At 43.5% G+C, this 12,468-nt stretch overlaps 1 protein-coding gene across 1 annotated transcript in view; it reads left to right on the top strand.

Moving 5' to 3' along the window:
- LOC111158675 (fibrillin 1) overlaps positions 1-12,468 on the top strand; it is a 229,692-nt gene that overhangs the window by 208,348 nt on the left and 8,876 nt on the right. Inside the window, exons 54-62 of the mRNA XM_022520875.1 lie at positions 853-975; positions 2,085-2,216; positions 4,188-4,313; positions 4,864-5,070; positions 6,663-6,788; positions 7,033-7,155; positions 9,663-9,779; positions 10,035-10,163; positions 10,913-11,032. Of these exons, the coding sequence (XP_022376583.1) occupies positions 853-975; positions 2,085-2,216; positions 4,188-4,313; positions 4,864-5,070; positions 6,663-6,788; positions 7,033-7,155; positions 9,663-9,779; positions 10,035-10,163; positions 10,913-11,032 (1,203 nt within the window). The remainder of the gene's footprint in view (positions 1-852; positions 976-2,084; positions 2,217-4,187; positions 4,314-4,863; positions 5,071-6,662; positions 6,789-7,032; positions 7,156-9,662; positions 9,780-10,034; positions 10,164-10,912; positions 11,033-12,468) is intronic.

Here is a 12,468-nt window from a genome sequence, read left to right as displayed (position 1 = left end):
CAAATAGTAGAGACCACTGGTCACAGAAGAGAGTGAAGGTGAGGTGAAGGTAGAGGATAAAAATGGTATGAAAGTGAGCTTTTCATTAGAGATATGTTCTACCACTGCACTGTCCTAGTTGTTGCTTAATCTTTAAAGGCTATGACTAAATATGATCTGGGGTCCCATTCTCAGTCAGCATCACCAGGCTTAGAAAGAAACATGAGAATCAAGATGGTCTGTTTTAACCCTGCTTTTCCAAAACATACTTTGCTGGTTCCAAACTATGGAATCCGTAGAAATCACTTTTATCTATGAATGGTAAAGTCATTCCTACTTAAGGCGTAACTTGGCGTCAGTTCACCATTTGCTTGGGCACGAGAATCACTGTTACTTCACAGGAGCCTCTTTCCTAGGGGGAAGAGGAGGCGGTTCACACTAGTGGATGGGTTCGCTTCTGTCCTGACTCCCATTGACTTGACAGCTGTTTTGACTGAATGGGGTAAAACCGATTCCCACCCTGTGTGACTCTCGGGAAGGGCAAGTGGTCAACTTGAGACTTGAAAGCCAGAATTTCAAAGAAGCTCCCTATATGTAGGGTGGTCTACAATTTTCCCATCTGTCTCAATAACATTAATAATTACACCAGAATAATAAGCCAGAACTGGGCCTGTGCTAGGAGAACCAGAACCCACGATCACCTTGCCTATACCAATTATAAAATAACCAACTCATTTTATGATTCATTGAAAACCAGAGATTGCTTGGTGCATCCATGTTAATGACAATGAAGCATTTCAACTTTTGATCAAAATAGACTCTTTTTTGGTTGATGCCCATGATCCATTATTTTCGTGCTCCCTTCTGCTACAGATATAAACGAGTGTGCCCAGAACCCTCTGCTCTGTGCTTTCCGGTGTGTAAACACTTATGGGTCATATGAATGCAAATGTCCAGCGGGATATGTCCTGAGAGAAGATAGAAGGATGTGCAAAGGTGAGACATCTGTGTTAAAGTTCATCTAACTGGGGGGCTGTCACTCTATCTATGATGGGAAATTTGTCTCCAAAGCTTCTATCAGTAGAGAAAGGCTGGGAATCAAGGAACTCTACTATAGTCCTTAGATAATATGGGGGTCATCATTGCCTATAGTAGGATAATATTAAATTAAATAGTATTTTTTAAAAAAATCCCCATCACTAAGGGATGTTATATCCTAAGAATGGAGGTAGCATATGGAATTTGTTAAATAATTTGCTTTAAAAATGCGTACTGAACACCTGCAATTACTGTGCCTCTGGACTAGGCTCTGCTCTACAAAGTTAGGTAAATCATGGGGCTCCTTGAAGAGCACTGATTTGCTCCTCCAGAGTCTTAAATGAGCAGCTCTTTACTCTCTTCAGATGACTTAAGTAGGATTTTTCTTGAAGGCGAACAGATTTCCTAACTACGAGCTCTACATCATCCAGGATAAACCCAAATTTCTCAGCTCAGACCACATGAAGGAGAAAGATAGAGATAGGGAAATGCAATAGGACAATAAGGGATGAGGAAGCCCTGTCCACACCAGGAAAAAGGAAATGAAGGAAGGAAGAACCAGGAGAGAATATGATATTTGTGAATGTTTGTCTTTTCCTCAAAGTCTAAAAACTAAAGTTTTCGTTATATAATGATTATTTTAATAATAATAATGATAATCTAACCATATACTAATATTACAGAAAATATCATCTTATGTTATTATAATTGTTACATAATGGAAGCTTTGGCTTATTATACTATATTGTAATATAATGCTGTTATTGTAATTATATTATGAAAGTTCTATAGAAGACCTTTTTAGGTGAATTCATGAAAAAGAATTAACACTCACACTTCCCACCTTTGAATGGGTTACAGTTAGTTATGGAATAATTTCATCATCAAGTTCAAAGGTGGGACAAAACTCCTTCCCAATCTGAGGCCAGCGCCCACCATACAAAAGGAAACAGGTTAACACTGAAATAAGTGTACAGGAAAATTGATTGCTTGACACCATCTCATGCTTAAGAGGCAGGAAATTAGTGCAGCTCCTTTTATAATTCATGGTTGCACGTTCTTTCCAGACGAGGATGAGTGCGAAGAGGGCAAACACGACTGTGCTGAGAAGCAGATGGAGTGCAAGAACCTCATCGGCACGTACATCTGCATTTGCGGGCCCGGCTACCAGCGGAGACCCGATGGCGAGGGCTGCGTAGGTAAGCAAGTCCCGGCCCAAGCAGCTTCAAGGGAGTCCGGTGACAAGGGGCAGAAGGGACTTGGAGTCTGAGTCCCATTGGGCGATGTGCACTTCTGGGCCAGAGCCATCTTCCCTCTCTTCCCTTATGTCATGGTTTCCCTGGAGAGCCCCTCGCCTCTTGCTTAACTCTCAGTTCCAGAAGCACCATCCTTCTGCCCCTCTGAGTGGGTCTTTGTCTACCTTCTCAGCCCACGTTGCTGCCAGGACTTGGCACCAGGTATTTCCTCTACTTCTTTCCTTGGCTCCTATACTTTTTGTTGTTTTGGGGTAAGTTCTCTTCACACCACATCGGAATGTCTTTCTATCGTCCCAGCTTTGCTGTTAGCACCCTGACATTGAATGACAGATGTCCGGTCCCTCTGAACCAGGGAACAGCATTAAACCAGTGGGATCTTCCTCCAGAGAATCCATTCTGGTCTAGAATGGGGCCCAGGCACTGGTATTTCTTAAAGCTTCCTAGATAATATGGGTCCTCCACTGAGAACCGCAGCTTCAGACCAGGGATGGGCAAACCACAGCCCAGGGGGCCAATCCAGCCTGCCAGCCTGCCACCTATTTCTGTAAATTAAGTCACATTGCAGCATAGCTGTAACCATTCATTTAGACATTGTCCATGGTTCTTTCATGCCACGACGGCACAGCAGAATAGAGGGAAGCCAACAGAGACCGTATGGCCTGCAAAACCTAAAACAGTTATTATATATAATATAATAATACTATAATATTGCTACTATTTAGAGTAGAAGTTTCCTGACCTCTGGTCTGAACAATCAATACGGGAGAAAAGTATTAGAAAGTTCCCACAAGCTTCCTTCCCACTTTTAATCATCAGTGACGCCAGAAAAAGAAATCTTATGTTGTCAGTCAAGAAGCTTAAGAATCTCATTCTCCCCTTACCCTGTAAAATACAGAATTAAGCAGTAATTGAAGAGCAGACTTTAAAAGCACAGAGAAAGTATTTGGACACAGGAGCACACACCAGCTGTTCCAGGTTCAGTGGTTCTCAACCTTCTCAGCCCATGTTGCTGGAATGACTTGGAGACCAGAGGTCCTACCCCAAACTTTCTGATTTAATGGGTCTGGGGACGGCGTGAACATGAGGATTTTAGCCTGTTTCCACAGCCCCGTAGCTGTCACCTTCCAGCTCTCTCGTCATGAGACCCCTGCCTCTGGGGCTCAGAACTATTCTGCATGACACGCACCGAAGCAAGTCACTTTATTTATGATCTTCCGAAAAAAATCATCAGATTGGGGCAGCTGGGTGGCTCAGTCTTAAAAAATCATCAGATAATTCTAAGAATCTCCAGTTTGTTTTAGTGCTTTTGTTTTTAACCTGAGAGACTAGATTACAATTATTTCTCAAGAATATTGTTGAAGTATTACAATAAATGTAATCTATATTGAATTGGAAGATTACATGTAGGCCAATTCTCAGTTCAAACATTATTCTGATGAAGTATTATAATATTTCTTTAACATGGGCTGTCTTTTCTCTTCACTTGAAATAATCCTTTGGGAATCCTTCTGATGGACAGATAGAGAAAATTTTAATTTTATTAAGTGAAAAATGTATGTGCACCTAAAATGACATCATCTCCATCTAAGTATATCAAAATGCCATCAAGTATGTTTTTTAAAGGACAGAGGTGTACGCACATACACACACGCAATGTCTTGGCTTTTATGTGCAAACTCCATTTCTAGGGTACGTGAGAAACTGGCAGTAACACAGGGTTGCCGCCCAGGAGGGGAGTTAGGTGGCTGAGGTGTGGGGCAGGAAGGGGTGCTTTTGCTGAATACTCCTTTATACCTTTTGAATTGGGAACCGCATGAGACGGCCATCTATTCACAAACTGAAAGACAGACTCCATTTGTGTGCAGAGGGGTGGGATGACCGCTCTTGTGTTCGCTCTTTCCACGAACCCTGCAGATGAGAATGAGTGTCAGACCAAGCCGGGCATCTGCGAGAACGGGCGCTGCCTCAACACCCGGGGCAGCTACACATGTGAGTGCAACGACGGCTTCACCGCCAGCCCTACTCAGGATGAGTGCCTTGGTGAGTCCAGACGACAGGGAGGCTCTCGCAGCCCTGACCATCACACTGGGAGGCCTGTCACCTAGATGTCTGATCTGAAATAATGGAATTTGTTAAAACTTGAGGCAGGTTCCTATTTTGGAAGTGACTTAATGTGATTGTCCTTGGGGCTCAGCACCACCCCACAGCTGAATTCTTCCTTTGCTAAACGTATCCGTGAATCACTTGTTTGGAATTTCTTTCTCCACTACCTTTTTGAGCCCTCGGTGCTGAGGATCCGTTTCCATGTGTTTTTCTGCTCCTCCCTCTCGAGAGCATGACTACTCCTCCGTATTTCTGGGAGCAGAGAGAGTTGTAACCTTGCGGGGGCAACTTACTGAATTTCTTGTCTTGTTTCCCTCAGACGTCATCCTTTCTCTCTTACTGCTGCTTCCAGCTTTCCCTTCTCGCTTCTTCTCACCCAGGGTAAAGTGTTACATCCTTTTTGGGTTTTACATTTGACCAAATTCATAATACTTGTCATGCTGATAAAAATCCTAAAATCCTCTTTGCCATATAATGTCCCGTCCAGACAACCGGGAAGGGTACTGCTTCACGGAGGTTCTCCAAAACATGTGTCAGATCGGCTCGAGCAACAGGAACCCTGTCACCAAGTCTGAATGCTGCTGCGATGGAGGGAGAGGCTGGGGCCCCCACTGTGAGATCTGCCCTTTCCAGGGCACTGTGGCCTTCAAAAAACTCTGTCCCCATGGCCGAGGATTTATGACCAATGGAGCAGGTACTTCCTTTCATTCTGATTTATGACCAGTGGAGCAGGTAATTCACTTACAATCCAAAAGGGAATCTGCTTGTTTGTTTTATGACAAACAGTTGAGAATATGGAATGTTCAGTGTGGGCTTGGGCTGGGTCGCAAACCCTTTATTATGGTATTTTAGACGTTCGAGGCCAGGTTGCCAAAGCTGTTGTATACTTGGGTTCCTTCCTTTGCATCACAAGGAGTCCCCAACTTTTTAAACAGAAGTTTGTTGTAAGTCAGTTATTGGTCGCTCAGAATGTAAACTTTTTAGATGAACCATGGGCTAGATGATCACTGAATTCCTAGACTAGTCTACAATACCATTGTAAAATGGGCTGAAAGATGCTGCACAAAGGAAGTATAGACGATGCTGATATTCTGGTGATTAAAACACAGTTGCTTCTAGAAAAGCTCCAGCTGTTTTCACGTGGGTGATGCGGGGCATTGAGGCAGCTCTGGAAAAGACTGCTGGGACTCTGCTCCCCAACAGCAGGGGCACTTGTCTCCACCCTCACAAACGAGAATGGAGAGAGTCTTCTCGAGCTCCTTAGGAAGGAACTGAAGTGAGAGGGGTGGAAGGAGAGTAAGCAGGAGTTGTGTGGATATTAGAAAGATGTGGCTAAAGGTAGAATAACAGAAGTGGATGTGGGAAGACACAGAACTGGATGGGACTGGATGACTGAAAGCAACTGAGGTTTCTTCCAAGGATGTGAAAATGAGATGGTGGAAAATACTTCTCAAGGCCAGGCAGGGCAGGGAAATTTGCATTTCAGAGGAAACTGGAAAGAATTAGGATAAGTAACATCTGTTGGTATAACATGATTGTTTGGCAATCAAAGGCTAAGAACTCATCTGGTATTGCACCACACCGAGCAGTAAGGAGATAGATGGGTCACGATGTGGAAGGACAGTGGCTTTAGTACTCAATAGTGCATAGCAACCAGATCTTTCTCCCTGGGGTGGAGCTGTGAATAAGGGACCCTCTACCTTATCAGGCTGTAAAAACCAAACCCCAGGGATCCACCCCAGAGCCCTACAGCTTCCCTGTCCAAAGGAAGTTTGGTCCCATCTCCCCAATATTATGCAATTTGATATTTTTCAGGATTAACTTTAAATACAGCAAAAGGAATGGGAGGAAACCTTCCTCCTTATTTTGTACATGCACTATTAGAAAAAAATGGGATTTTCTTGTCAAGAGTCTATAGCTATGAGCCATTTTTGAGATGTCAGCAGGAGGCAAGCTTAATGGCAGGAGGTAGAGCAAGGAGCTGAATATGTCTGGGAAATACCAGTGTCATTGGAACCAGAGGGGAAAACTATACATTTAGATAACTATTTTTAAAGTGTTCCCCTGGCCTGATTAGTTATTATACTTCATTAGTTATTAGTGTAGTTATTCATTTGGCTTTCAGTACAATTATCATTACCTATGAAATGTATGTTCTCACCCCTTTGGTTTCATTTCTTAGGTGCATGAGAGAGTTTATTAGTATTTACGGTGAGGTCACCCCTACATATTGATATTGCCCATTTTATACTGCCTTTCTTATTTTAACCTCTGTTAAATTAACAGATATCGATGAATGCAAGGTTATTCATGATGTTTGTCGAAATGGGGAGTGTGTCAATGACAGAGGATCCTATCATTGCCTGTGTAAAAATGGCTATACTCCAGATATAACTGGAACTTCCTGTGTAGGTAAGTCCTCTGTTTTTGGTGTTCAGGTTTATTCTGAGTGGAAACTGTACATTATGGTACCAAAAATGTCCTCAAACTGAACATCTAAATAGCCTCTGTAATTTTATAGGAAAACCCAAGACAATGATCAAAGACTTCACAGAGTGTATCTTTTCTTTCCTCAAAGCTAAAGTTCTTTGCTAGACCCTGTGGGTACTGAGCATCATTTTAGATGGATAGTCACAAGGTATCTTTTTGATCATAGATCTGAATGAGTGCAACCAGGCCCCCAAACCCTGCAATTTTATCTGCAAAAACACAGAAGGGAGTTTCCAGTGTTCCTGCCCGAAAGGCTACATTCTACAGGAGGATGGAAGAAGCTGCAAAGGTAAAGTAGAATTTGCCTGCACCCACACACCTGCCTTCTGGGCAAATAGTTGCATTCCCTGTGCATTTGAGGAATCCACAGGCAAGCTGTCCACAGGCAACAGGTGGTTCCCTAGCGTTAGTCCCTCCCTGGGATCTCCCTGCCACCTGCCTCCTATGGTGGATGGATGGCAGCTGAGGCCAGGGAGACTGTGGGGCTAAGGGGGAGTGCAGTGGCAACAGGAGACATCCTCAATGCCTGCCCCTTGGGCAGCCATGGGGACAGATGTCTCAGGTGGGACAGATCCCTAATTGATTGACTCCATAAATAGAATAAGCAGAAAGGAAGTAATCTATTCAACAACCATAGAGCCCAGGTCTCCGGCATTGTCCTGCCTCAGCTTAACTGGTGCCTAGAAAACACTGTGCCCAATTAAGTAAACATTTTGTCTGGGTTTCTGGCCTGCTAAAGAGCCCATTCCTGCCCTCCATAACCTTATCTGAGCCACAAATATCACAAAGAATTAAGAAACAGCAGAACTCCATGCAGAAATCCCTCTTCAACCAGAAGTTATCCTTTGCAAAATTCTGTTGGTATAAATTTACTCCTAGAAACATCTTCCTCAACAGTAAGAACTTCACATATCGACTGAATAGCGCAAGTAAATCAAACTTAAGGGTGATTTTTTAAAAGGAGGGATTTGGAGAAGGAAGGGTAGACCAGATGGCAGACTAAGAGCGTGTTTCTACCATGAAGCCATGATGGAGTAAAAAGAAAGTAAGGGAAGTTGAACTGTGGGGTGGAAGTGGAGAGCAGAGGGAAGTAGGACCCTCAACTGAGTTCTTGTACATCTGCTGAAAGGAGAGAGTTAAGAGACTTGTAACACAGGAAGACAGAATGAACAGTGCCTGAGGTTTTCCTATATAATAGGAAATCTATATAATCCTAGAATTTAGGGAGAGGAGGTTGAGAGACCTACTTAAAAATTCTGACTATCTTGATAAGAGTTGTTTACAGCTTTGTGCTTCTCCAACATAGAACTTATTCTCCATCTGTGGATCACAGTGAGCTCCGGGCAGTGTGAGGCTATAACGCAGACCCATAAATTTACTCATGTAAATAGAGAACCAAATTAAAGAGAAAATCTCTCTCAGTGTATATATTATCTACACAAGGCAAAACAAATTAATAGCATTTTTCCAGCCTGTGAGGGCAGAAAATCCTCAAAAAGGCCTAGCAATTAAGAGATGAAAAATGGAAATTAAATGTATAGTGGTAACAGTCTTTTCACAATGTATCAAACACACCAGTGAAGCTCTCTTTATGGCTTTAGGAGTGGGCAAACAGCAATGGGATTCTTACAGATCCCATCACAGGTCCCTTTCTCCTGTTGTTCTCATGAGGTCTAGATTTGTCCCCATACTTGGCATGGAGGACTAAAGATCAAAACCAGTGGTGCAGATACATATAGTATTGAATCTGACAGAAAGAGGCTCAAAGGATGGCCTAGGGGAGATGTGGGACCAGCACCTCCTCCATGAGAGCCGGGTAAGATCCAGAGTAGAGGAGAGAAGGGTAGACAAGATGTTCTTGGAGGTGAGAACAGCAAGTGTTGCTGTTCTTAAGGTGGGGTAGTTAGAAAACAGTGTAAGAAATCTCTGAGCTGTGTCCCTCACCTGTATGCAGGTAAGCTCCAGCAACCATAGAGCAGTACTCTGGCAGGGCCCCTTGGGTCAGTGATTTTTTGTTGTTGTTGTTGTTAAAATTCAGCTGAAAGCTGGAACATACTTTGTATCTCTTGAGGTCTTTAAATAGCAATGGAGTTAAGAATGAGCCTGGAAGTTCCTGCAGTGAGAAAAGAAGCCTGGTCAAAGTAGAGGATTTTACTGAGATGTGGAAAACAATGTTGGGTAAATACTGTAGGCAGTTTTTAAATGTGCTATTAGCTTATCAGAGTAAGGGTTTTTTGTTTTTTTTTTTTTTCCCTTTGTTTCCCCTTTGATCGCTCAATTTTGTTTTAGCCAAAGGAGACTCTCTAAGAAAAAAAATCCGTTTGGTTTGGTTTGGTTGAACATCTCATTTGAGCAGATTCAAAACAGTGAACGGAAAAGGGAGGGGGGGAAGAACTAAGCAAATAAATTAATTTCCAGCCTCAACATTTCTTTTTGCATTTCAGCTTGAATAGATCTTTTCAATGTTTTGGAAAATTTTGAGAATCCCTAATCTTTTACTTTATTTTACAGTTTATTTAAAATGTCACAATTTGAAATGCCTTTGTTGATAAATTCCTGCATTGCTCTAGCAAAAGGGAATTGGGATTTCCTTGGATCCCCAAAGAGCTACAGTTTTTGGTCTACAAGGAGAGCACGTTTCATCTTCCAAACACTTATCTCCTAGGTTCATCCTAGCCAGGTGCCACCTGTCTATTCTGGCCAGGGTTGAGATGTATAGGTCAGAACTCAGAACTCCTTCTGAGGAGTGCTATACTGTCAGTTCGACCGTGATGCTCATCTTCCATTTCTTTATAGATCTTGACGAGTGCGCCACCAAACAGCACAACTGTCAATTCCTGTGTGTGAACACCATTGGCAGCTTCACATGTAAATGTCCTCCTGGATTTACCCAGCACCATACTGCCTGCATTGGTAAGTAGGAGAGGAAAACATCCTAGAGGAAACATAGCTGTTCCCTTAAGGAACTATTTTCTAGTTCCTCTGCTGTTGGAAGACGATGACAAAAAAGTGAAAAAATACTATGTGAGTACAGGTACGTGTGTGCAGGTGTGTCTGCACACACCTGTATGTGAAAAGTTATTGGCCTTTTCTGAGTGAATCATCCCTCTCTCTTTTAAACAACACAAGGAGTGGATTTTAATTCTTTTCCCTACCCGCTTGTTCTAGATAACAACGAATGCACTTCTGACATCAACTTGTGTGGCTCTAAGGGTATTTGCCAGAATACTCCTGGGAGCTTCACCTGTGAATGCCAGCGCGGGTTCTCACTGGATCAGAGTGGCGCCAGCTGTGAAGGTGGGTAGGGTTCTCAGCTTGATACCGCTGCCAGGTCCTGGGGGAAACTCTTCACCCTCCTCCTCTAGGAGATCTTGGAACTGAGCACAAGGAGAACACCCAACTGAAGATGGGAACTATTTTGCTGGGTCGGCACAGGTGTCCTATCTTAAAGACCCATCTTTCATCTCATGCTTGATCATGTCCATAACATGTGTCTTCCCCTAGTATCTCAGGGCTTTTTCTGCTCAGTGAATAGCATCACCTAAGAGGGCACAAACTAGTCAAGAAAAATAGCTCAGTTCCTGCATTTGATTCATTCATATTCTAGTCATTGGATCCAAAGTCTTAAAAGGACTCCCCACATGTGGATTATATATATGAAGAATAACTCGTTTGATACTATGCAATTAAAATTAAAATTTTTTTTTTTTTAGGATTTCCTTTCTGTCTTGACGTCTTTTAGTTTCTGATCCTGGCACAAACAAGCAAATACAAATAACTTCCACAGCCGTCCCATAGAATGCTCTTGGGCCTTACCTTCATTTCTTGGTCATTTTAATTTGTAGACATTAGCAGGAATATCTGGATGTTTTTCTCCTTGGACTCATCAAAAGCTCCGGAGCACATATTCTTGACGCTCTGGTGGCAGAATAGTTTTTCAGGGGTCAGCTGCCTCTCCCTTTAGCATGCATGTCAGTGTGGCTTCAGAGAACAACTGGGAGACCAGCACTGATGTGGCTTCAAGGCAGCTCTCCCTTCCTTTGCAGATGTGGACGAGTGTGAAGGCAACCATCGCTGTCAGCACGGCTGCCAGAACATCATCGGGGGCTACCGGTGCAGCTGCCCCCAGGGCTATCTCCAGCACTACCAGTGGAACCAGTGTGTGGGCAAGTAGTCTTTCTTTGGTACCATGAAGAATCGCGGTGGGCTTCACTGAGGCCAAATAGTGCTTTCTTTCTGGAAACTTGAAACCTGTCATTAGATCAACAGAGAGTCATTTAAAGCCCCCCTAACCTGGTTGAAACCAGAGGAAAGTCACAGCCTTTGCAAAACAGCAAACTGAGGGGGAAAAAAACATAATGATAAAGGATATTTTGAGAACATTGGAAATGAAATGCCCCTAGAATTCCTTCACTCTCAGCATCCTACCCCTTCTGCTGCATGCTGTCACTGTGGCCCTGTTCACAGGAGGGCCAACAAAATCCTGCTTCTGACTGAAAAATAGCCAGCCAGCCAGAGGTGATTTTGGGTGACTTTTGGCCCACAGACACAGAAGTGGTTCCATTCAGCTCTACACACCCTTTGGGGCAGAGCGTAAGCAGCCGATGCGGGTAGTTTTTTCAGGTCTCTGAATTCTTTTGGAAAATTAAGGGAGACCCACAGGCTCATTAAACTGAAATTATGTCATTTTTTATTCCATACTGTCATGGGAAAAATACTCTTAATGCACATGAGAGAATTCCAACACGGTTAGTTTAGAGGGACCCCAGATTCATCTTGCCCAGGCTCTTGGTTTTACTAGAAAGACCTGAAAGCCCAAGGAAGAAAAGTAATCTGTCCTGAGCCCTGTTCCTTTGTGACATGCCTAAGACTAGAACCTCAGGCTCTTAACTTCCTGACTCAGGGCTGCCTTTCAAGTGTTGTGTTCACTCACTTTTTCCATGTACCAAGTATCTAAGCAGCACTGCGGTAAGCTTGGTGCTTAAGTGACCTGTTCTAGCTGCCACGCCCATGGGTTCAGAGCCCTCCTTAGCAAAGACACCAGGATTACTGCTTCCCTGGTGCTGCTCCACCTCTCAGTGCTCCACTTTACTCCAAAAGAAGAGACATTTGGTGTGTTTTCATTTATCAAAACTGCATCCCTCTCATTTGGTTTGATTCTTTCCAAGACACAGTTTTGGAACAGTGAGTGAAGCTGGCTAAAAGGATGCCAGTGCTGGAAGAGTTTAGACACTACTTGATGACCTGCCCTCCCCTCCTCTTCCTACCTTCAGTCTGGGGGTAGTGGAGATGGGCAGAGCATGTCTTCATTGCCTAGAGATTCTACTTCGGCCCCCGGAAGATCATCTCCTGGTTGGGAGTTCTAGAATAAATTGATTAAGAAGTTGAAAGAGGGGGCTCCTGGGTGGCTCAGAGGGTTGGGCCTCTGCCTTCGGCTCGGGTCATGGTCTCAGGGTCCTGGGATCGAGCCCCACATCAGGCTCTCTGCTCAGCAGGGAGTCTGCTTCCACCTCTCTCTCTCTGCCTGCCTCTCTGCCTACTTGTGATCTCTGTCAAATAAATGAATAAAATAAAAAAAAAAAAAGAAGAAGAAGAGGTTTGG

Source organism: Enhydra lutris, unplaced genomic scaffold (genome assembly GCF_002288905.1).
Source record: "Enhydra lutris kenyoni isolate GAN:26980312 unplaced genomic scaffold, ASM228890v2 scaffoldscaffold4, whole genome shotgun sequence".
NCBI classification, from domain to species: domain Eukaryota; kingdom Metazoa; phylum Chordata; class Mammalia; order Carnivora; family Mustelidae; genus Enhydra; species Enhydra lutris.
Note: the sequence above shows the minus strand (reverse complement) of the source record. Positions and strands in the feature narration are given on the sequence as shown.